Source organism: Talaromyces rugulosus, chromosome II, assembly GCF_013368755.1.
Source record: "Talaromyces rugulosus chromosome II, complete sequence".
Lineage (NCBI taxonomy): Eukaryota > Fungi > Ascomycota > Eurotiomycetes > Eurotiales > Trichocomaceae > Talaromyces > Talaromyces rugulosus.
Window position 1 is genome coordinate 62,222 of NC_049562.1, and position 25,746 is coordinate 87,967.

Genomic DNA, 25,746 nt, shown 5'->3' on the forward strand with positions numbered 1-25,746 from the left:
GTTGCATGTTTTCCATTGATTCTGTAAAATTAAAATGGTGGTCGTGGTCGTAGTCAGTATCGATTTAGACCCTTCTATATTTTTAGAAAAATTCCTAACAAACCTATAAACAACGTGCTCATTGAGAATTAACCACCACTCATCTCATCATGGAACATAGAACTGCAATTCACAGCCCTACTCAAGTGGAGACTGAGACATGGCTTGGGATCACGTCCACCAAGCCAGGTGTCAAGACCAACTTCGACGGCGAACCGCACGTATCCGTCACGGAAGGACAACTCACTCCACCCGTGGAGGAAGTCGAGGTCTGGCAAGAGGTGGCTGCACAGTGCCAATGCCGTCTCGAGGACTTGGAAGATGTGTACCCTTGCACTGCGGCTCAGGAAGGAATGATGGCACTCACGGCCAAAGACCCCAATGCATACACGTTGGAGTATGTGTTTTACCTACCCCCTGGGACCGATCCAACACGATTGGAGCAGGCATGGCGTAGTACTGCCCTGGCCAACCCAATACTTCGCACTCGTATTGTGCCCACCAGCCAGAGTGGATGTATCCAGGCCGTCGTATGTGGCAGCATACCATGGCAAGTGCACGCCGACGACGATGGGATACCATGTATGACAAGCGGCACTGTGGCATGGCGACCAGGGGCTCCGCTAGCTTACTTCGTGCTGAATTGGCCACGCCGTGTGTTGACGATGATCATCCATCATTCAATCTGCGACGATTGGTCGATCTCCGTTCTGTTACGCGAGGTCGATGCCGCCTATAACGGCCAAAAGCTGGAAGCCCGTCCGTTTCGGCCGCTTGCCGAGTACATCGAAGCCAATAGAGCTCGCTCCGAAAACTTTTGGAAAACGGAATTCCATGACTCCCATAAGGCGTCCATGACTCCATTCCCTCCGCTACCCACGGCCGGATATACTCCTCGACCTACAGAGCGACTGGAGAAAACATTCGACACTCATCCGGGCCCCACTGCTGGATTCACTGTCAACACCAAGCTGCGTTTAGCATGGGCCATAGTTCAGTCACTCTATACCGGCTCTGAAGACACTTTTTTTGGGACCGTCAACGCCGGTCGCGGGGTGCCAGTTCCAGGCGTACAGGAAATGAGTGGGCCAGCATTAGCTACCGTCCCTGTGCGTGTTCAGATAAACCCGAACCATACCGTTATGGAGGCACTTGATGCTGTACAGGGGCAATGGGCAGCTACAATGCAGTTTGAACATGTCGGCTTGCAGAGTCTAATGCATCTAGGGCCGGGTCCACAGGCAGCATGTCGTTTCCAAACACTGATGTCGGTGGAACCGCGAGATGGCCATCAAATCCACGGCGTGCTGTCACAACATCGATCAGAACAGCAAACCTATGATTCTTATGCGGTGATTCTCCTAGTTCGACCGTCTAGTCGGACCGTGTGGTTAGAGACACGGTTTGACCCAGCTGTGATAGATGTCCAGCAAATGGAGCGGGTTCTCTCTCAGATGGCCCACATTTACCAGCAGATCGAGAAGAAACCCAATATACTCCTTGCAGAGATTGACACTGTCAGTCCGGAAGACCGAACGGAGCTCACTCGCCGGAATACGTCCAATATTTCCTGTTCCGCCCCGCCGCTGTCTGTTCATCAGCTCATTCATCAGCGTGCGAGTCAGCAGCCCCAAGAAATAGCGATCAATAGCTGGGATGGTGATATTTCGTACCAAAAGCTCGACGACATGTCATCAGTACTAGCAGTTCACTTGTCCCGGCAGTCGGTGGGCCCCGGCGCTTTTGTGCCACTGTGTCTCGGTAAAACCAAATGGATGGCAGTGGCAATGCTCGCGGTGATGAAGACTGGGGCTGCATTTACATTACTGGATCCTTCGTATCCCTCATCCCGCCTACTCAAGATGTGTCAAAAAATCAAGGCAACCCTGATTGTCACCTTGGAGCCACAGCTCCCTGTGGCATCCCGGCTTGGAGTTCATACGGTGGTTAAAGTGGACAGTCTGAATTTGGAAACAAAGGACAGTGACTTTGCTCCTAACCCCACTAGTTCCCCGATGGACCCTATATATGCCGCATTTACATCTGGCTCAACAGGAAACCCCAAGTGCGCTATTGTCAACCATGCTGGGTTCACTGCTAGCGCATTGGCTCATAGCGAGCCGTGTCACTTCACGCCTCAGTCCCGAGTCTTGCAATTCGCATCCCCAGCATTTGATTTGTGCATCCTTGAACATCTCTCCACCCTGATAATGGGGGGCTGTCTGTGTATTCCGTCGGCGGCCGAATGTCACAGCAACCTCACCGAGGCAATGAACAAGTTTGCAGTTAATGTTGCTCTCCTCACCCCCACTGTCACTCGAATCGTGTCCCCTGGTAGTATTTCAACCCTCAAAGTCCTTGTGTTTTGTGGGGAAACCGTACGGGCGAGCGATGTGTCGCGATGGGAGCAACATGTGGAAGTCCGCAACGCATACGGCCCAGCTGAATGTTCCGTAGTCTTCAGCGTCCAGCCACATCTTCGTTCTGAAGATCCAGTTAATATCGGATTCCCCACAGGGTGTGTTGGCTGGGTTGTTCACCCTGAGGACCATTGCCGTCTAATGCCCCTGGGATGCCCTGGGGAGTTGGTGATTGAGGGACCAGTCGTGGGGGACGGATATTTTTCAGATTCCGAGGAAACAGCCCGGGTCTTCATTGAAGCTCCTCCGTGGCGTCGAGAGTTTGTGGCTATACCGACTCGACGATTGTATAGAACTGGTGATCTGGTGCAGTGCACTGGTGATGGAAGCTTTCGATTCATCGGTCGCAAGGACACTCAGGCCAAACTTCACGGCCAACGGCTGGAATTGGCCGACATCGAACACCACCTCCATAGATCGTTTCCTGAGGCACGACAGGCTATTGCGGACATTCTGCGGTCATCACATGAGGAGGGTCATGGTGATGGTCGCCCGAAGACTCTTCTGGTTGCGTTCGTCTGTCTCCCTTTGTCATCGTCTGCAGGAAAAGAGAATCACGAAGAAAGCTTGTTTCTCTCCCCAAGTGACGAATTCCGGGCTGCATGTGCCATAGCTGAATCTCGCCTCTCGGAGACGCTCCCAGCCTTCATGGTGCCTGCAGTCTTCCTGCCGCTCTCCCACGTGCCGCAAACCAAATCCGGCAAGGCAGACCGCCGGTATCTCCTTGGCCAGGCAGCGTTGCTCCCTTGGGAGAGAATGCAGGAGTTCCGAGTGACTCGAGAACAACCACAGATGCCTTCAGGAGAGCGCGAAGAGAAGCTGCAGCAGATCTGGGCAAGGACCTTGAACCGAGCTGCTCATGAGATCGGCATAAATGAGAGCTTTTTCAGGCTTGGTGGTGACTCCGTCAGCGCCATGCAAGTTGCCGCCAGTTGTAAAACTAGTGGCTTCAATGTCACGGTAGCGGATATTTTCCGTCACCCAACCATCAGTAAACTAGCCCAGAAGGTACAGGAATCTAAACGCAATCCGCAATCTATCCCCCAGACTGTAAAGGAAGACCCCACGGACAAATTGTTCCACCTCTCTCCCATCCAGCAACTGTTCTTTGAGCATGTTCCGGATGGGCACAACAAGTTCACCCAAGAGTTTCTACTACGAGTCACGAAACCTGCCTCATCTCCCAAGATTCGGAAGGCTATTCAGCAGATTGTAGCACAGCATTCAATGCTGCGAGCTCGCTTTGATCAAGACTCGGATGGCAACTGGGGACAGATTGTAAGAAGAGATGTGGTCACAAGTTTTCAGTTACACGAGCACCGGCTATCTTCCATTGGTGACCACGACAATCTGCAAAGGATCTTCAGTGACAGCCAAAGCAGGCTCGATATCCAACATGGCCCAATGTTTGTGGTGGACCTCATCGAAACTGACGGACATGAGCAATATCTGGGGCTGATGGCTCATCACCTTGTGATCGATATGGTCTCCTGGCGTGTACTATTTCAGGACTTGGAAGATATCCTCTCCATGGATCGTCCATCGCAATCAGTTTCTATGCCGTTCCAGCAATGGTGTGGTCTGCAGCAAGAATATGCTGCAGAGTCTCTTGACCCCCAGACAGCGTTGTCAACAAATATTCCAGCTGCCCCTCTTGGTTACTGGGGTCCACCTGCAATCTGGGCGAGCAATACGATGGGTGACACCTTGGAACAATCGATCAGCGTCTCGCAAGAAATAACCCAGTGGATCCTCGGTGCCGCCAATGACGCCTTCCAAACTCGGCCAGTGGAGATAATCCAGACGGCAGTATTGTATTCCTTTCTTCTGGCATTCGACAACAGACCCGCACCGACCATCTTTAGTGAAGGGCACGGCCGTGAGCCATGGGACCAACACATTGACATATCCCAAACGGTGGGCTGGTTCACCACGATTGCGCCCATATTTGTCAGAGCAAAAAAAGGACAAAACTTCGCTGAGCTTCTGCAGCTCACAAAGGATAGTCGACGTGCCAATCCGCGCAATGGATGGGACTATTTTGCATCTCGGTATCTCCACCCAGAAGGCATGTATTACTGTCAGGGACATTCCCAGATGGAGATCTTGTTCAATTATCTCAGCCTCTTTCAGCAGCTGGAGCGGCCTGGCGCACTTCTTCAGCTGCAATCGATCCCGGACCAAGACATTATCCAACCTCCCTCCGACCTGCCTCGGTTCGCTCTCATCGATGTGACTGCAAAAGTGGTCAATGGGTCTCTTAGCCTTGTCTTTCTTTACAACAAGAGACTGCGGCATCAAGATCGATTACAAAAATGGACCCAGTTGTGTCTACAGACACTTGAAGAACTGCCAAAGGCCTTGCAGCAGGACCAGCAGCTCACAATTTCCGACTTCCCGTTACTCTCGTTGACGACAGATGGGCAGCTACAGGATCTATTGCATCAGATCCCGTGTCAGTTAAAGGTACCAGTATCCGATATTGAGGATATATATCCCTGTTCCCCGGTCCAACTTGGCATGTGGTTGAGCCAGGTGAAGAACCCACGAATGTACTGGTCGCACATCAAGTGGTCAGCTTACCCCCGGTCTAGAGTCTCAGTCGACATTGAGAAGATCAAGGCGGCGTGGCGGCGAGTGGTAGACCGTCATGCGATTTTACGTACCGTGTTCACCGACGGCACCGGTCGGCTTAGCCACCCGCTGCAGATTGTTCTGAAGTCCACCCAGGTAGATGTCCAGGTCATTTCACAGTCAGAGTCATTCGCAGATAATGAAATGCCATCTTTGTCGGACCAGTCTCTCATGACTCAATCCCTTATGAACAAAAAGGGACAACCCCCTCATCAACTAAAATTAACCATTCAAACAGATGGCGCAGTTGCTTGTGATCTGACAATTCACCATATGCTGGTTGATGGTGTAACTGTGCAAATCTTGTTAGATGATGTCCACCGAGCCTACGACGGGCAGCTAGAGCACTCACCAGCTGCTGGATACAATAAATACCTCCAGTACCTACAGGGCAATCATCAAACGAGCTCAGAGACATACTGGAAGCAGTATCTGGAAGGTGTCCATCCATGCATATTCCCCTCGCTGGGGATTAAGGTTCAGGGTAAAGAACAATTGACGCTAAAGTTGGTGCCATTCAGTTTCGATATTGGACGTCGTCTACAGTCATTCTGCCAGCACCATGGCATCACGATCTCCAATATCCTACAGGTGGCATGGGGACTTGTACTCCGTACATACACCGGATCCGAGTCCGTCTGCTTTGGATACCTGAATTCATGCCGCGATATCCCTGTGCAAAACGTCCGCGAAATTTCAGGACCCATGATTAATCTTCTTATTTGCCGCTTATCGTTACCTGGAAATGCACAGATCTTGTCAACACTGTTGGAAAACCAGGATGCCTATGCACGCAGTATTGAACATCAGCATTTCTCCTTGGCTGAGGTCATGGATTCCTTGAATCTCTCGAATCAACCTTTGTTCAATACGGCTATGTCTCTGCAGAAAGAGTCTGCAAACTTAGACCCCAGTTATACTTCGGATATAAATCTAGGAGCCGCACAGGGAATTGACTCCACTGAGGTAAGTTGCCCAACGCCATTGCCAATGTTCAATCTCGGAGAGATGCACTCACTAAAACACTACAGTATGCCTTGACGGCCAATATAATCACTGGAGAGAAACGCGTCAGTGGTGATCTGACGTACTGGTCTCATGTTGTTACCGATCAGCAAGCGGAGTTAATTACTGACACTTTCTTCCATATTCTATCGCAACTTATTGATCCTGCTAACTCCCATCTCGGAAATATCGATCCACTAAGTGAGAAGAATTATAACCACTTACTCCAACGGAACCAGGGCCTGCCGGAGACGGTGCGGACTTGCATACATACTGACATCCAGAAGCATTCACTGGAAGACCCCACGGCATCCGCGGTATGCGCATGGGATGGCGATTTCACATACGGAGAGCTCGACCAGGTCTCAACGCTTCTGGCTGAGCACCTCATCAAAAACGGGGTAGGGCCTGAGGTATTTGTGCCCATATGCTGTGAGAAGTCCCGGTGGGTAGTGGCCGCGGTTTTGGGTATCTTGAAAGCCGGGGGTGCATTCATCCTGTTGGACCCATCTCATCCAGCGCAGCGGTTAAGGGATATGCTAGCAGACTTTTCATGCCCAGTTCTCCTCACTTCTACCAGAGATATGGAGTTAGCGGCAAAGATCGTTCCCAAGGTCATTGCTGTAGAAGGTCTGGAACTGAGATGGGATTCAGGTACTGCCAAGAGAGAATTGATTTCAACATCTCCAGAGTCAGCAGCTTATGCGGCGTTTTCTTCTGGCTCTACTGGGAGGCCGAAGGCAAGCGTCATGGAACATCAGTCATTCAGTTCGGCAGCAGAAGCTCAGCGCAGGTCTCTTTGTCTTCATCAAGGATCTCGAGTCCTTCAGTTCGCCTCATATGCGTTTGACGCTAGCATCGTCGAGATCCTCACAACCCTACTCGTTGGCGGATGCGTCTGCATTCCCTCCGACACAGACAGAAACATGAGGCTCGCTGATTCGATCCGAGAGCTGGGGGTTAACTGGACGTTGTTGACCCCTTCTGTAGCTCGCATCCTCGATCCCTACAAAGTCCCTACTCTGGATATACTCGTCCTGGGCGGAGAGGGCATGAGCGATGACGATGTGTGCCGGTGGTCTCCCCATGTGCATCTCATGAATGCCTACGGGCCTTCAGAATGTTCTGTCATCGCCACAGCCCAATCGTCTTCTCATTTTCTCTCCAACGACCCCGCAGATATTGGACTCCCTGTCGGGGGACTCGTCTGGGTGGTCAACCCGCAAGAACCACACAAGCCCGTCCCAGTCGGGGCCGTTGGGGAACTGGTCATCGAGGGTCCCATTGTCGGCCGGGGCTATGTCAATCGACCAGACCATATGGAGGCCGCTTTCATTCCATATCCTGCATGGCTATGCAGGATGCGCCGAAAGGAAGAACAGGGTCGTCTTTACAGGACGGGCGACTTGGCCAGGTGTCTTCCCAACGGATCCATCCGGTACATTGGACGCAAAGATCGCCAGGTAAAACTGCACGGTCAACGCATTGAGCTAGCTGAGATTGAACATCACATCATGCAATGCTGGCCGGGAGACGGTCCACAGGTTTTCGTAGACGTTGTAACCCCTTCCAACCGGAATAACAAGTTCCTCGTTGCCTCCATCGAATATCCGTCTGAAGATGCGAACGAGCGTGCTTTTGAGGCAGCTGTGGAGGAGAGCAAGCTCCGTCTCCAAGAACGGGTGCCAAAGTTTCTCACCCCATCTGTATTTCTACCAGTCGCAGCAGTTCCACGGCTCTTGAATGGAAAGGTTGATCGACGCCAACTGCAGAGGGAGGCATCCCGCGCACTCCGGCTTCAAATGGATCGATCTTCGGAGGGAAGTCAAAACGCGCGGCGAACTGCACAACTCACCAAAGAAGAGCGGACATTGCAAAATCTATGGGCCCAGATACTCCATCTCCCCGTGGATAGCATCGGGCCAAACGATAATTTCTTCAGTCTTGGGGGAGACTCAATTCTAGTGATGAAGCTGGCGTCCACTGCCGGGGAGCAGGGGGTTCAAATTTCCGTGCCGGACGTTTTCCTGCATCCTAGATTACGAAACCTTGCCCGAATTTACTCTTCTCCGCAGCAGAAAGAACTGCAATCGCCCATGGAAGAGCTAAAGCAGGATGGAACGGTGCCTCCGTTTTCACTAATTCCTCCAGACCGGCGAGCAAACGCCCAAACTGAGGCTATGGTCCAGTGCGGTGTTTCGATGGAACAGATTGAAGATATATATCCTTGCACCGCATTGCAAGCTGGACTGGCGGCCTTGACTGCAGAGCGGCCAGGTTCTTACATTAAACGGCACCGCTTCAGGCTTGCTCAGAATATCCATCTAGACAGACTGAAAGAGGCCTGGGAGAAGGTATCAGCTTGTAACGGTATTCTCCGGACTCGTATTATTCAATCGAGTTTGGGCTGCCTCCAGGTGGAGATCCGTGACTGCAAATTGCACTGGACGGTCCGTGAGCATGAAGTGGATGAAACCCCAGCCTGGGAGGTAATTTTCGGCCAGGCACTGATCCAATTCGAAGTCTACCCAGTGCGCAATGATGGTTCTCACAATTATACGGGACGCTTGGAGATGCTGATCACGGCGCATCACGCGGTGTACGACTCATGGTCGCTACCTCTCCTCACTCAGTGGGCGCAACTGGCTTACAATGACCTCGACTCGCCGAGATTGTTGGACTCTACTCCGTTTCAAAAATTTATCCAATACTCCATGTCTCAAGAGAAAGAAGCCCTCGAACATTGGCGAGCGGATCTTCATGATTTCGACGCCGATCCATTCCCTTCCCTACCTTCGCCATCTTATCGGCCACAGGCTTCGAAAATGATCCAGATATCCATGCAGCCCGGACGCCTGAGCGCTGACATGGTAAGTCGAACCACGGCGGTTCGCCTCGCTTGGGCATTGGTGCAATCCCAGTATCAGAGCAGCGAGAAGGTCGTTTTCGGCGTTGTCTCTTCCGGCCGCTCGGCGGCTGTGCCAGGTATTGAGGCCATGGCGGGACCGACTATTGCCACTATCCCTCTGTCGGTTGTGGTCGATGGTAATGTGACAGTCTCCCGAGCACTCATGGACCTACAGGAGCGAGTGCTACAGTTAACTCCCTATGAGCAAGTTGGACTATCGCAGATTGCTGCGCTGGGACCCGAAGCAACGAGGGCATGCTCGTTCCAGACTCTGCTCATTGAAGCTAGAGGCGAGGCCAAAGACGATGAGGATGCTTTGATTCTTGCGCGGCCTGTTATAGATTCCAGGGATAAGACGTCCGATACCTACGCTATACAGTTAACGATTGCACTGGGATCAAATGAAGTAACTGTGGAGGCTTTATTTGATGACGTGGTTGTGCCAGAATGGCAAATGCAACACATGTTAGATCAACTCAACCATATCCTACAGCAAGTCCACCGGGAGCCTCAGAGTATCGTCCGAGACATTCTAACACTAAACACAAATGATATTCAGCAGTTGAAAACATGGAATAGGGAGATTACAAACATTGATCATTCGACGGTGGTTGAAGCCATCCATAAGCATTGCATTGCACGATCCTCATCTCTGGCAGTCTGCGCCTGGGATGGCGATTTCTCCTATGGGGAACTAGATGCCAGGTCTGAAGATCTTGCGAGCCTCCTCGTTTCCCAAGGAATTGGACCCGAAGCATTCGTACCCATCTACCTAGAACGATCGTGCTGGACTGCTGTTGCTGTCCTAGGTGTCCTTAAGGCTGGAGCTGCCTTTGTTCTTCTGGATACGTTCCATCCCCAGGGGCGGCTGCGCACCATTTGCGAGGAAATCCGGGCTACTGTCATCATCACCTCTAGTGATAATCAAGCTGCGGCGCAATCCCTCGTCAATAATACCGTTCTTGTGACAGGTGATATCAACAAACCGTCAATGCTCGTACCGGACTTCAGTTCTCATCCCGATTCGCATCGAGCTGCTCTTTACGCGGTATTCACATCCGGCTCGACGGGGAAGCCCAAGGCCGCTGTCATCGAGAATGGATCGTTTGTGACCATGGCGACACCATATGCCCGTACAATGGGAATCAATATACACTCCCGCGTTCTCCACTTTGCTTCGTATGCATTTGACATCAGCATCCTGGAGATACTAGGTACCTTGTTCGCAGGAGCTTGCATCTGTATATTGTCTGAGGCAGATCGTAGGGACCACCTCTCCCAGGCCGTCAAAAAACTACAGCCATCTCACGCGATATTCACACCGTCTTTATTGCGAGCAATAACGCTGGCCGACGTGGAATCCGTCCATACCATCATGCTGATCGGAGAACCAGTTCGCACGAGTGACATTCAGCAATGGGAAGGATCCGTACATCTGCTTAACACCTATGGTCCGGCTGAATGCACCGTGGTGTTTACCATGAAATCGTGTGCCGATCCGAGTGGCGACGCCAGAAACATCGGCTCCTGCATTGCAGGGGCGGGATGGGTGACAGATCCACGAGATCCTCATCGGTTGGTTCCTATCGGCGCCGTGGGTGAGCTTCTCCTACAGGGGCCACTCGTCGGCCGCGGATACTTGAATAATTCAGAGCAGACGGCTGCAGCATTCATTCCCTGTCCACCATGGATGGGGAAACTCGGGTTGGTCGATGACCGGAGGTGTAGTCGTTTCTACCGCACGGGGGATCTGGTCCGGTACGAGAAAGACGGAACCTTTTCCTTTGTGGGACGCGCAGACTGTCAGGTCAAGCTCCGGGGCCAGCGGTTTGAACTTGGTGAAGTCGAAGCTCAGATACAGCAGCATTTCCCGAGTGAGATCGAAGATGTGGCTGCCGAGATCATCACTCCAGCAGGGGCAGTCCACTCGCCGTATCTGGCCGTCTTCATCGCACTCAGGGGATCCGAAGCCCCCGGAGTCCCATCCTCGCCAATTCTGTCACTGGACATCGTAGTGCTAGAAGGCTTTGGAGAGCAGGTGACAACTGTGAAAGAAAGGCTAGCGGACATTCTTCCGGGGTACATGATGCCCAGTGCTTTCGTTCCTCTCCGACATCTGCCCCAAACCATTGGCGGCAAGGTAGACCGACGGAGGCTGCGAGAATCTGCGGCGACAGTAACGCGCCAGCAGATGGAGTCTCTGTTTTCCCCGACGGTTGCTCCCAAGAGGGTTATAGCAACGGATGCGGAACGCACTCTACAGGATATCTGGGCGCGTGCTCTGTGCATTCCGACAGAGGAAGTAGGAGTCGAGGATTCCTTCTTCCGGTTGGGGGGCAATTCAATTTCTGCGCTTCAAGCAACAACTCAAGCACGTGCTGTTGGGATCGATCACTCGGTAGCAGATTTGTTCCAGTGGAGGACAATCCTACAGGTTACTAAACGGTTTGCAAAGTCACCACAGCGTACTCAAGCAAACGATCCGAATGTGGACGATGTGTTCCCGTGCGCGCCAGCACAACGAGGAATCTTGCTGAGCCAGATGCAAGACGATAGTAGTTACGCAGCACATTTCCTCTGGCAGCTCCATGGCCGACCAGCCGTGGGTGTGGCTCGCCTGATCAGTGCATGGCAGCAGGTCGTGTCTCGTCATTCTGCTCTTCGAGTCAGCTTCCGGCCGCACCCAAGTGCTGATGGTGAATTTGAGCAGGTTCTGCTCCGTCACATCGAGGCCCCAGTAGAGGTTATTGAAGGAGAAAACGATGGTGATAGTCATTCTCCAGTACCCTCTGTCCTTACGAGGCCCTCGATAACAACGGTGACCCAGCACGATGGCCAGACTGTTCCACACAAGCTTACAATCTGTGCCACCTCTACCGGACGGGTCTTCTGCAGGCTCGACATAAACCATGTAATTGTGGATACCGCATCCTTGGACATCCTGGAGTACGAGCTCTGCCAGGCCTACGATGGACTCTTGCCAACCAAACTCCAACCTGATCCTTACAGGGAATATATGAACTTTGCCCAGGGTGAACCGCAGGATGAAGCCCGTAGTTACTGGCACTCCTACTTAAAGGGAATGAAACCGTTATCTTTTCCTAGTCCAAGGGTAACTACCACTTCGCAATTCGCCGATTCCGTGCGGCTATCAGAGATATCTCTATCGCACCGAGGCTCGGAGATTGAAGCATTCTGTCACTCGACAGACTGGACCGCGTCCAATCTCTTGTATTTTGCCTGGGCTATGGCGCTACGGGCCTTCACGGGATCCGACGATGTGTGCTTTGGGATTTCGACGTCGGGCCGGCTAGTTCCTGTGCCTCACATTGACCAGGCCGTGGGTCAGTTCTCAAACATGTCCATATGTCGAGTGCGTTTAGCACACCATCTCCCTCTTAACCACGTTGCTCTTCAAATGCAGGAGGAATATTCCGAGATTCTTTCGTACCAGTCCTTCCCACTGGTAGAGATTGCACGAGCCGCTGGAGCCACCCTGCATGACTTAGCCTCTACCGCGGTCAACGTCCAGTATACGCGTGCATCTACTCCGTCTGCGCCGGTGGAAAAACATTCGCTCACGTTAAATCGGCTTCATGGACAGGATCCGGCGATTGTAAGTATCCTCATCAAGAAAAATTATGCCGCTCGGCTTCTTCCCCCTCCCCTCCGCCGTCCCCCGGCGCAGCACGTCTACAGCATTTCTCATTATTGACGAACCCTACAGCAAGATATTGCTCTGTACGCCGAGTTCCAACCGGACGGCCAGATCCGCGCACTCATAACCTACCAGCCATCACGAGTTTCGGCCCCTCTCGCCTCTCAATTGGGCGAGTATTTCGATCTAGCGATTTCAAGAATTCTCCAACGGCCACACGCCGTTGTGGGCGACTTCGAGCTGCTCAGCGATCAAGATCATCAGCGCCTCCGGTCTTGGAATGGAAAGCTTCCTGATCGTTCCCCTTATTGTATACACGAAATCATTCAACAGCACGCAATACAACAGCCTGATCACATAGCGATCTCAGGGTGGGATGGCAGCTTTACTTATGAGGACCTAGATAAAAAGGCCTCACTGTTGTCTCTCTATCTCACGACATGCGGGATCAGTGCTGCCCAACCAATCCCTGTTTGTTTTGAAAAGTCACGGTGGACAATAGTCGCTATTTTAGCTGTGATGAAGGCAGGCGGGACATTCGTCCCTCTTGACCCTACGCAACCGATAGCCAGGCTCCAGGAGTTCTGTAACCGCATCAACGCCACTACTATACTGTCTTCTGTCGCCCAAGCAGCATTGAGCCGAGTCCTTTGCAAGAAGGTGATTGAAGTCGGTGATGGCATGATCCCCAGCCATTGCAACGGTCGACCCGATTCAGCACGTGTCAAACAAGCGGTAGACCCAGAGCAGGGAGCATACATACTCTTCACATCGGGCACCACAGGCACACCCAAGGCAGTTGTGGTATCCCATGCTTCATATCTATCGTCTGCAGTGTCCCAAATACGTGCGTTCTCGTTGGATCGCTCGTCCCGATTCCTCCAAGCTTCATCGTATGCATTTGATGCGTCAGTGATGGAAATTCTGACCACGCTCATCGCCGGAGCCACCGTTTGCGTTATTTCCGAACCAGAGCGAAACCAAATGATGTTAACAGGCGTTTGCCCCCTTTCGGTGTCGCATGCTTTCCTCACACCATCCCTGGCCAGAGGGCTTGATGCCAACAAGGCCTCTGAGTGGGTACAGACTTTGCTCATCGGGGGCGAGCCGTTGTCAGACTCTCACATCATCCAGTGGGGTAACGTCTGTCGTCTGATGCATTGCTATGGCTCGTCCGAGAGTGCGGTCATCAACACTGTGTCATCGGATCTACTTCCGGGACATGATCCTCGCAGTATAGGGCGACCCGTTGGTGTTCATTGCTGGATTGCCGACCAGCATGACCATAACAGGCTTGTTCCCGTCGGTGCTATCGGAGAGCTGATCCTCAGCGGGCCACCTGTTGGCCTAGGCTATCTCAATGACTCCGAAATGACTAATGACGCCTTCATCCAACCGCCGGAGTGGCTGTCGACCGTGTATCCGGAACAGCTACCAGAGTGGCGACTATATAAGACCGGTGACCTTGTCCGCTACGACATATCAGATGGTTCACTCCTCTTTGAGGGACGGAAGGATCGACAAATCAAAGTACGTGGACAGCGTGTGGAGCTGGAAGATATAGAATATCATGTACGGCGATGTTTCCCCGGTGCCGAGGAAGCAATGATCGAGCAGGTGATGATTTTGGAAGAGCCATATCCAAGTTCACCTGACACTTCATCAACTAGGGCGGCTCCACGCCTGGTTGCCTGTATATGGGACGGACTGGACGACCAGTCGGCAACAGTCAATGGTTTTGCCGTTAACGATGTACCTCTAGGAGAGTCTCTCCTCCGTGCCCCGAGTCAAGAGTTTCATTCCGCTGCTGCCGCTGCTTTGCGACGCCTTCGAGACGATATACCAAGCTATATGGTTCCGGACTTCTATGTCTCGATTACCCAAGTCCCGCGAAAAATATCCGGTAAGTCGGATCGGCAGCGGTTGCGCAAGGCGATCCAGGCCATCCAACCCATGGAATGGCGTGCGTACTCAGCTGCACAACGAAACAAGCGCCCCTTGGAAAGTGAGACGGCAATTAAATTGCACGCTATTCTCACAGAACTACTTAACATCGACCCAGAAACAGTGGGCGCCGATGATAGCTTTTTCCATCTGGGCGGAGACTCGATTCTGGCAATGAGGGTCGCCGCCAACGCCCGAGCCCAAGGCATGGAGATCAGTTCTCACCATATCCTTCGCCACGCAACAATTTCGGACTGGGCCAACATCGTCGACTCGCACTCGGCGAACGCCTCTTCCTCTCAGCGATATGTACCATATTCAGCTGTCTCAAAGCACGAGCGAGAACGCATCCTCTCCTTGCACCTAGTCAAAGACCATCCCTTCACCGTGGACAATGTAGTAGATATCCTTCCGACTGTTGGGTTTCAATCGTTCTATATCACCCACTCATCACCAGTCTCTACGGCGAAAGTTTTTCCAACCACTTTGGATATTGATCGGCTCCGTTCGGCTTGTCGACGGGTCATGCTGCATCACAGTGTTCTGAGAACCTTCTTTGTCAGTCTCGAGGACAGTCTTTACCAAGTCATCTTGAGGGACGTTGAACCAGTATTCCATGTGGTCGAGACTGAAGATCCTGAGGCGTATATTACTCAGGAATCCCAGCGATATATTTCGCCATCCACAGCCCAAGGGTCATTGTCTCTAGAATTCACCGTCGTCACTAGCAGCAGCCGGTCCAATTGTGTCTTCATCCTTAGCATATCGCATGCGCAGTATGATGGTCCTTCGTTGTCCCATCTGTGGCAGGCGATCGCTTCAGCGTACGAAGGAGGGGTTCTCCCGAAAACCGTACAATTCAGTGACGTTGTCTACAACCGGTTGAGCGATACGAATGAAGAAGCATTCTCCTTCTGGAGAAAATATCTTCATGGCGCTCCCGCGACTGCTCTCGATCCACTAAAGATCACTGACATCCCCACGTCACCCGAGCACGATGCAAAAATAACCAGCGCAAGACGAGAGATCACACAGTCCTATCTCATTCCAGAGATTACCGTATCAACACTGGTGAAAGCAGCCTTGTCATGGACCTTGTCACACTACACTTTGCAGGAGGACATCATCTTTGGCCAAGTCGTTCACGGGCGTGGGTGTCCCATCCCTGATGTGGACAAGGTTCTCGGACCTTGCACCAATCTCCTTCCCACCCGTATCAGTATAAATCCGGAGTGGACTGTACTGGATCTCTTACGCCACGCCCAGGCACAGCAACTGGAAACCTTGTCTTACGACTATGTGTCATTCGAGGACATTGTCCAGAAGTGTACCAACTGGCCGAACAACACAAGTCTCGGTTTCCTTGTTCACCATGAAGGTGTAGGATTAGGCGGTTCCTTCGAGATGGGTGGTATTCGTGCTTCCTCCAGCTCCAGTTGGGCGAACTCAAAAATCGCTACGCAGGGCCAGGTTGGCATCGTCTCCATGGAGCATGAAGTGGGCCTCGACCTTATGATCACAGCTGCTGTTGATACACTGGAAGAGTCGAAGGTTGAATTGTTGGTGGACGAGCTTGCTAGCGCGATTCAGCTGTTCTCCAGGTTTCCCAGCCACCCTCTCTCAGCATTAGCACGTCAGCGAACTATCCAGAGTGGAACGACAGCCCTGCCGAACTGATCAGGAAAGAAGCATGATACTAAAATTATGGATAGGGCTCTAATAAACTGTGAGTATCTAATTAAGTTTTTTATTTTGGAATAAGTATACCTGACATGAAGGATTAGGAAGTAATAATAATAATGGGAATTTGTTTATAAAATTTGATCTTATCTGACCGTACTTGTGAAACAGATGGAAATTTATTCTATATAAGTATACTCTGAGTATCTTTATATAACCTAATTATCCAGATGTCTTCTAGTCTATTACAATAATATATAATTAATGTTACGAAAGTTAGACTGAGATACTATATCTATAGTAAAATATATAGGACTGTCACAAAAATCGATAAATCACAGCCAATGAACGCTAAATAGGTAGTTATATCACTATGCACTAGTTATAGACAGAAGAACCAGTATCATTTCTATATATCAAAAGTGTAACCTCACCAAATAAATCCAATAAAGAAAGATTTTGATTCAATTGGAACCAAATATATGTTGAAATAACACATTATAAGAGATCAGAAATATTTCATAATATATGGAAACGTTTGGTCAGGGTCTCCTTTTAAAGATAACGGGTACGATGTGTTAAAAAAGCATAGAATTGTATGAAATGTAGTCGCCATATCAGGCCCCTTCTAAGACCTCCTGTGATGAAATAAACACTCCGGACCCTCCCCCCCTCTCCTTCATCGATCGTACGAGTTCAGAAAATCTCTAATTAACTTTATCGACTATCATGTCCGCGTTAAAGGGGAGAAGATTCTTTTACAATATCTTCATCCCGCTATTAGTGACATCAGTAAACACGATCATGGGATGTTGGCTCGGTCTGCACATGTGAGCTGTGAATAACTTTTCAAAGTGACAAGACGCTCATAGACTTGATAACAGCGACTGCGCAGATATGTCCTTGGATGGTCGTGTATGCGTGGGAGATTTTGAGAAAGCATAGCGTTGGGGCAGGGACTATAGTGATTATTACATCGACCTCGCTTGCAATAAGAACAATTGCTTACCCTTGCATACGAAGCTATGGCTGTTGTATAATTTGGGCGAGGACAACGATAATCGTCCCCTAGTTCGTCGCCTTCCGACAGGCAAATTGTCTCCGTACGGCAGAGAGAAGGGCGTTATGAAATTTGTTACCATGATGAGTTAACCAGTGGCTAAGCTCAATTAGAACAAGTGATGGACAAAGTTAGATGAATTCTGCACTGATATGAGTTTTTAGAGGAAATTTTCTTGTATTTTATATTAATTTGGACGTGTATATTATGCAAGTTTATGACCGTGGAGCGAAGCTCCACTATTACAATTGTTTACAAGGGTTCTAGCACCCGTAAATAAAAATTCCCTGATTGGCTGCCGAACGCCACCAAACTCAAAAAGCTGCTTTCTTCCTTTTATGTATTAGCGTATTACCTTTTTGGCTAGAGTTAAAGGTTTCTGTGGGTTTCTGAGACCCAGCATAACAGCGTACCCAGAAAGCTTGGTGGTGGCTAGCCTGCAGGCCTGCGCCCACCGATTTGACCGAATTGGGAAGCCTGCAAGCTGGTTAGTGAGGCCATATAAGGGGGGGGAATATATAAATATACATATATATCTACAAGGGTCGGCCCTCTAGGGTAAACGCGTCGACGCGTTTTGTTTTGTGGGTCTATCAATTCAATTCAAAAAATCGGTTTTCATTGGTTCCCTATATAAATTATATGATTGCAGAATGGTTGCAAAGTTTGATACGTATCAAGATTTTGATATGTTGCAGAGATTGGGCAATGTCGCAAAAATTGGTAACGTATCGAAATTAGATACGTTGCGGTTTTATATTACGTGTCAAAACATTGATACAGTTAATAAATTGGCAACGCATCAATAATGTAACGGTAGTAATACCGTTTTATAATTAAATCCAGTTGTATGGCCGTTACCAAGATTGTCAACGTTGCCGCGACGTTGCTGAACGGTATCCACGTTTCCCCAAGAACCAATATTGTATTATTGCAAAACCCACAAGTCTATAGTTCGCAAAAAAAAAAGGTGCATGAAGATCCAAGCGCTGATGGCGTATACATGTAATCGTCATTTGGTATGTATATAAACGTAGCAACCCATATTCTACTATCGTAAGACACATCGCATTCTTCTTTTATCGGGGAATATTAGACATCGTATCGTCCAGTCCAGTACCCAAGACGTTGCTGACTGTGACACCACATGTATCAGTATACTAAGTTACAAAGACGCTTATGTGTTTTTTTTTGTGTGTGGAAAAATTTACTTACTCAGCACGCCACACATAGAACAACCCCCAAAACCCAGTGACAAGCCAAACCATTGCAGATATAAATGCAAATGATTCCCCGGCCTTCCACTGAGAGCAAATGGCATTCGTGCCACTCACACTTCCAATAGAATTGATTTGTCCGCATAAAATACCGTCAAGGTCATTGATAAGATTTCCGAAACCAGCGAACCATGCTAGGCTGATAATAATGTCGACTGAGAGCCATTAGATTCCCACTCCAAGAACCAGATAATGCTACAAGAGCAATAGCCCTTACCTGGCCAGACAAAACACCCATGTAAATTAGGAATTATCAACACACAGCCAAGCACAATCGACAGACCGGCAACAACTTGGACGTAGATCCACCGGCCAATAGGCCAGGCGTCTCCGCCGCCTTGAAGGGCATTTAAAAAGTAACCAACGATGCCAGCGACTATCTAAAGTGAAATTGGTGAGTGGAACTATCAAGTGAACTTGGATGTTAACAAGATGAACGTACAGTAGCAGAGGCAACCTGCACGACACGTAGGGCGATAGCAGCGGAGCGCGGAATTGTTTTAGACATAGTCGAGTCTTTGAAAGGACCGATTAGATTATTATTACATTTGTCCTTTCGGAAGGACAGGACATCTGAAGTATATATTAGTGGGCTCGTGTATTTATATCCCGTTGCCTTTAGTCGGCAAGCCGATAAATCGGGGGACCGTCGAGCATATAACAAAAGTTTTCATAAGCATGTGCTTTTCATCGCCATCGATACCTCTTCTTATTAACGCTGTTATTAGGTGCCTATCATTAAATCACCTGTCGGTGCAGCTGTGGAGCCAATCAGCAGCAGCAGGGCGAAGTTCCTCAGATACGTTTTACGAAAGCCGAAGATCGACGACCGAATATCGACGACCGAAGCCCGATGTTCGTGTGATCGGCAGAGAGCAAACTGTTATTGTTGTTATCGACAGGGACATGCCGCTTTCCTGTGTTATTATTTGTTGCAAAAGTTGCCTACACCCGCCGTCTACATGTTGAATAAATCCGGATTCATAGTTAACAATAGAAAACTGGTGACGAGCGCTGTCGCATGTGGACGCCCTGAAACGATGTGGAATCGGAATAGTAAAAATATGGACATGGTAGTGATAAGTAGAGGCGGCAGCGCAGTGGAGACCTAAGATTTGCCGAGCCATTGTGTAATTGGCGTAAAGGTGCAGGCAACCTTTTCAGAAAGTTTATTTACGGACTTGTATATTTTAGGTGGAACCCCATAGAAAATAAAAATTGACGTTGAGAAGGTGCATCCAAAGAAGGAGCGTCGACTGGCACTACTGCCCCCAATATAACCCCAATATGACTGATCTCGTATTAATCCTGTAGCAACAAATTCACCTAGACTTTATAATTTACTCTATATCCGTGCTCCTCCATGGAACGGTCCTTGTTAGCTCCATCTTGAGATGGATGTTGGATAGGTTGGAACAGCCGTGTCGTGGAGTGATAGCATACTCTAAGAATTCAACTGATCCAAGCTTTTTCCCCCTTCTCTCTCTCGCTCTCTTTTCGTCCCAAGTCAAATACTGCCTAGCCTCCCAATGATCTCTCTTTTAATATCATTCCTGCCCCACCTGCATAATTACATCGCCTTCTCAGCTTGTTTTATCTTTCGCTTTTAACTCCCTCTCCCCTGCGTCTGCCTACTGAAAACTCTTTTGGGTTTACGAATTTGGTACATGAAAGTTTAACTGCCAACATTGTGCTGTGTAGGTAGGTAGGAGCTGCTGTCGTGTAGACAAGAAGCAAGCTCCGAGAATTTTTGGCGAGGTGGCCAAAAAAAAACAAAGAAAGAAAGAAAAATGTCAGATATCATTAAGCCGGTTCCTCTGGCGGAAGGAGCTAAGTCAAATAGCTTCCTCGACAAGATAGCTCAGTTCACAATCGGCAATAGCCGGGGAGAATTACCTTCAAAGGGTGCGTTGATATGGCATGTAAAAGAGAAAAAGGGAAAAAAGCTGACTGAGTAGTATAGAAGCTGGAGCTGCGGAGCAGACTTCCCCGGCAGAACCTCTGACGAAATGGCAAAGGCTCAAGCTCCATTACGGGCGATTTTGGATCTGCTATCTCATCCTATTGATCGTTGGGTTGGCTATTCTGCTGCCGATCCTGTGAGTCAATTCAATACATATAGATACATATCAAACCGTAAACTAAAATTACTCAGGCTCATCTTCATCATTCCAGCTATTGCTCAAGATCTGCTCAACTCAGGCTCCATCGTCATTGATGCCGCTTCGATTTTACAGCCTACTAGCGCCTCTGTCCTGCTCAACATCTCCTCGCACGTCTATGTTCCTGGCCCCTTCACCGTCAAAACGGATCCACTGCAGCTGCAAATATTCGTACCGCAAACTGGTTCCGATTACCTGATGGCTACGCTGAATATGCCCGCGAACTCGATTCACAAAAATACCAGCATGAACATGGATGGCTCCCAATTCACCCCTTTCGAAAACTACACCTCGTGGCAAGCCTTCGTCCACAACACTATTTTCCTAGACGATGGTGGTTTGGGATTGAAGGGCCACGTCGGCACGCAATTGGGTCAGATCAAAAAATTTAATTTGGATATAAATAAAGTTGCTCCCTCCAAAGGTACGTCTTGTCCCTAGATAAGCGTGTTCTTTTATGATAAGTGCTAATACATTACGACAGCATTAAACCAATTCAAAGGATTCAGCATTGATTCGGCACGCCTGCTACTCCCTGCTGAAAGTGACGGCACCAATCTTCTTGCTAATGCAACTTTGCCTAACCAGTCTGTCCTGACGCTGGAAATTGTACGTTTAAGAATGTCGACATGACTAAGGATTGTAACTAATAGGGCACAATAGGGAAACACCACTGTGGATATTCTAAGCGGCAACCTCATCATAGCGACGGGTTTGATCGAGAACCTGTATCTAACCCCAGGAAACAACTCATTTTCCATCCGTGGAAAGGCCAACCTAACCAACCTTATCGCCAACATCGGCGAAGTCCTCACGTATCAGGGCCCATATATTAGGGACGGCAAGCTCTCACTGACCACTAAGGTCACCAACATCAAGTACAATAGCTCCACGGTGCCCTACTATACCGAGGAGATGGGTAAGTTACACCTGACAGCGCAAACGCCTTTGATCGGCCTCCTGCTCAACACCATCACCGGTTTGCTACAAGGTTCCGGATTAAATTCCACTCTTGTTCAGGAGGTCAAGGATAAATTGCATGGTGACCATGGCAATCTGCAATCCCAGCTTGGCGATCTGGTCGACAATTCGACCGAATTGGAGTCGCTTACTAGACGCCATTTAGAAGACCTAGTCATATTGTCAGGGCAATAGCTTTTTTTTTCTTTTCTTTTCGGTTTCTGTTTTTCGATTGGTTTTAAACGTGAGTTAATTGCATTACGTGTTCGTCATCCAGGCTTTTTGGTAGCATTCATATTCATCATCCAATAATGAGACCTCGAGCTTGCGTCGAAGTGAGTTTGTACCCTGCTATATCCACATCCGCGATAGCCGTCAATTTGGGTAAATAGCATCCAAATTTTCGATTGATTTTTAATTATTATTAATTATATTATCTTGGTGCCTCAGGCACCAGATTATCCACCCGCAGAGAGCTTCCTCCCAGTGGATCTCGCTACACGAGATCCCACACGCACAATACACACCACTGATCCCATCCAAACCACCGAAATATTATAAAATATTATTTTAGATTTTTTAATAAAAAAAGATAATATTCTTAGAATTAATTTGTAGATTCTTTTCAAAAACTATCATATTAATCTTGAAAGATACTAGTAGTGCTTGCTATTCTACATAGTTAAGATATCTATAAAGATTTTAAGAGGGTTTATCTGGTCTAATGCCTGCTTTCCGGGGTCTAGTGGGGCGTTGTCGATTTTAGGTAGCCTAGGAGTATAGTGAAGTCCTGGATACCCAACAGATAGCGTTGAATTTCAAAAGATCAATTTTTTAAATTCCCGGCGGGTTTGAAAATGCTATATAATGTTACATTAGGAACGCGAGAAATGCTCCCCTCGGCCCTCTTAGCCCTACTAGTAACTTTTCTTGTATTCCCAGTTGTTTTCTAATGTCCCAGTCACAATATGTAGCTCTAGGTATAAGTCGACTCTGTGAAGAGGTTGTTCGGCGTAACTCAAAGCGTTCCTGCGAACCTATCTGTAACAAGTGGGAATTATCATCAACATCAAAGCTCAAGGAATATTTTTCCAGGTGAGAAACCTCTCGTAGTAGTTGCATGAGTCGGTCGGTATGAATAGGTCTGATCACGGTATCTGACCTGGTCGTTGAACAGTGTTCTTGTTAGATCGCCTGTTGTGAACAATCCGATAGTATATCGCCGCGAGTTCGGTTCGCGACTCAACCAAGGGCCACTAGTAGGTAGTTTCAAACCTGAGTTAAATTCTATGGTGTGAAGACAAAGGGGGAAAAAGAGGAAAATCAACTTACAAACGCGATTAGGACTAGACTAACAAATGCAAATGTCGCTGCTGCCACGCATTGAAGAATGAAGAGACCCTTCGGGAAAACGATAGCGGTTCCAGCAAGTGGAGCGGGAATAAGCACAACTAAAAGATATGTGAGCGATACATTTAAACCAGAGAAGAAAACGGTGTCATGTTCACTTACGGATGATGAGCAGCAATATTCCAGTGATGATACGAAATTTAGTCTGCGACTGCTCGAGTTTGACCACTTCTTCGGCGTACTGATCCTCAAAGTCGGGGGTTAAACCTCCGTCTTTTACTGAATTTAGAGCAGGCTCGTAGTAAGCATGAGCGTCGTTCACTGAGCCATTATTGGTAGCATTTTGGTTACTTTGCGAGCTTTTCTCTCCTGATGCGGACGCTGCATCGAGCGGACCTATGGAACCTCGACCAATGGCTCGCGTAAGGGCAAAGTCGAAGGAGGCGGGCTTGATTAGAGACAACCCTACAGATATGATAGCGCCAGTTCCCAAAGCAGACAAAGAGCCGGAAAGGATAACTTTGCTATCAGTCAGCGTTGTGGTAGATATGGCGCCCTGCGTGGTGACTGCTGTGACTAGCCACGCAACCATGCCCATCACCAAACCGCCTATTACGCCCAATACCGCCCCGGCCTTATTAAGTCGAGTCCAGCACATCAGAAGGCCGATTGGGAAAACGCTGCCAGAGGTGCAGACAGCCATGAGGTAAAAGAGGAAGTTAAGATTTAGACCGATATATGCGAATGCAGTGTTGATGGCAGCAAGGAAGATCGCCCAGCATATAACGCTAGCATGGTTGACCCTCATCAGTTGGGAATTCGTCGCCGTTGGATTTATATATTCGCGGTAGATATCATAGGAAAAAATAGTCGCCACAGCCACAAGTTGAGCAGACAACGCCGAAGTAGTTGCCATGAACGCTATAATAGTGTACATTGCTGGCCCGGCTTTGCCTAGTATCACTATGCTCGCGTACGGCCCAGCGAGCCCAGCGTTAAGTTCTGCTAGAGAGAGTCCAGCGGGATAGCCTGGGAAGGCAGGATTCGACACCAGAGCCCTTGCGGCCAAACCCATCGAGGAACCGATCCCTAGTCCAACTGAAAGAAAGAAGCACCCAGCAAAAAGAAAGGCTTTGCTCGTGCCGGCTGGTCGAGCCGCAATGCTTCGCTGCCAGTATGACTGATCACAAAACGACAAGCCGAAAAATGATGTAGTGGCCGTCAGCGCATAGTACATGCCACCCTCACTCCGGAAGGAAAGGTAAGACTCATGCTTGTTACCTGCCGCCGGAACAGCCTCGGAAGCAGCAAGCAGAAGGTCGTATAGTTTTCCAGGCGACCCAATGTCGTCGCCGCGAGTGTAAGTTGCCAGAATGAGGACGACAAGGCATGAAAAAAGGATACAACAATGGAGATAGTCCGCTATGAAAGTGGCACGGAGACCACCAGTCAATACGTAGGCAACGATGACAAGAGGTAAGAGCCAGATCGCAGCATATTGGCTCACACCCGTCATTCCCGTGATGACACCAGCACCGCCGATGAGAATCTCAGATCCTACTACGAAGTTTGCGACGACGGCGGCAAACATGTACGCCCAGTGACCCAAAACACCGAAACGTACCTTGGCGACCTGAAGAAAGGTTGAAGCTCCGCCGGCATTGACTTTGACCTTGGAGGAGATGAATGAGAACGCTGCGATTTCCACGAAGCCCCCGATACCGAACCACCAGGGGACAGAAACACCGTAGAGGTAGGTGAGTGTCCCCGTTTGCAGAAAGACTGCCGCCCACACCCAAGCAGATGTGATGCCTACCGACAGCCTATGAGAGAATCAGTGAAAGAGTTTTCGATTGAGGCTCTGGTTAGTTTCAAACATACATGCCAGTCTTGACGGACCTGGAGGCTGAGGAGAACTCCTCAATCTTTCCAGGGTCAAACTTTGTGTATCGTCTCTGAACCCATGTGAAGCCATTCATCAGGGCTGCGAAAAAGGCGCCACCCACCAAGACTACCAGTTGTTAGACGAGAAGACATTTGACATCGAGTTCTATCGGAGGTAAGGGAGGGAAGCTGCTTACTGGTCGCATATCCAGCGCTTTGAGGCAGTAGAGCCATCGTATCAATCGATTAGGGCATCAAGTTCGCCGTTTTGCCACAAAAATACGTTGGCAAAGCTCCCTTTATAAACGGGACCATCTTGTATTGATGGCTAGTTGTGTCTGCTTTGGAAAGGTATACGGAGCGGCATATCAAGACACCGTCGATAGCCACGGGTGGATAAGCGCAGAGAAGACGATGGCGCCATATACTGGATTCTTCATGCAACCAACAAGCGCGCGCTCGGCTAGTTCGGCCATCCGAGGATCTTTGTATGTTCTCGGCGCAAACCCCTTTGGAGGCGTATATGGCGTGATAGGGCACGAATCATGGGGTAGACACACTTTGGATAGGGTTAGATGTTAGGATAGGAGTAGGTGGATCGATCGAACAACAACAATAAGAACAAGAAATGGGAAGACTATATTCCATCACATTAATCCTTATATGCATCATTATTTATTTACTCGTTTATTTATCTGCTTTGACATGTACATATCCGCTGAATGACATCATCTGAAACAATTTTGATGGGGTGCGACTCTGGCT

The 25,746-nt window shown here is 49.3% G+C and overlaps 4 protein-coding genes across 4 annotated transcripts; 2 read left to right on the forward strand and 2 right to left on the reverse strand.

The window, feature by feature from the left end:
- Positions 1–149: 149 nt before the first annotated feature.
- Positions 150–16,285, forward strand: TRUGW13939_02483 (uncharacterized protein; the record flags this gene model as incomplete). Its single annotated transcript, XM_035485676.1, has 3 exons — positions 150–6,059; positions 6,125–12,622; positions 12,734–16,285. The coding sequence occupies 3 exons, from the start codon at positions 150–152 to the stop codon at positions 16,283–16,285; spliced, it is 15,960 nt and encodes a 5,319-aa protein (XP_035341569.1).
- A 2,155-nt stretch (positions 16,286–18,440) lies between these two features.
- Positions 18,441–19,133, reverse strand: TRUGW13939_02484 (uncharacterized protein; the record flags this gene model as incomplete). The annotated part of the gene is made up of 4 exons (XM_035485677.1): positions 18,441–18,483; positions 18,564–18,780; positions 18,843–19,005; positions 19,068–19,133. The coding sequence occupies 4 exons, from the start codon at positions 19,131–19,133 to the stop codon at positions 18,441–18,443; spliced, it is 489 nt and encodes a 162-aa protein (XP_035341570.1).
- Positions 19,134–20,415: 1,282 nt separating this feature from the next.
- On the forward strand, positions 20,416–21,942 carry TRUGW13939_02485 (uncharacterized protein; the record flags this gene model as incomplete). Its single annotated transcript, XM_035485678.1, has 5 exons — positions 20,416–20,530; positions 20,589–20,724; positions 20,781–21,211; positions 21,272–21,396; positions 21,451–21,942. 5 exons carry the CDS (start codon positions 20,416–20,418, stop codon positions 21,940–21,942), a joined length of 1,299 nt encoding a protein of 432 aa, XP_035341571.1.
- A 1,137-nt stretch (positions 21,943–23,079) lies between these two features.
- TRUGW13939_02486 (uncharacterized protein) lies at positions 23,080–25,215 on the reverse strand (the record flags this gene model as incomplete). Its single annotated transcript, XM_035485679.1, has 4 exons — positions 23,080–23,198; positions 23,260–24,920; positions 24,979–25,108; positions 25,179–25,215. Coding segments are annotated over 4 exons (1,947 nt in total), but the record flags the coding sequence as incomplete, so codon positions are not given.
- Between the last annotated feature and the right edge of the window lie 531 nt (positions 25,216–25,746).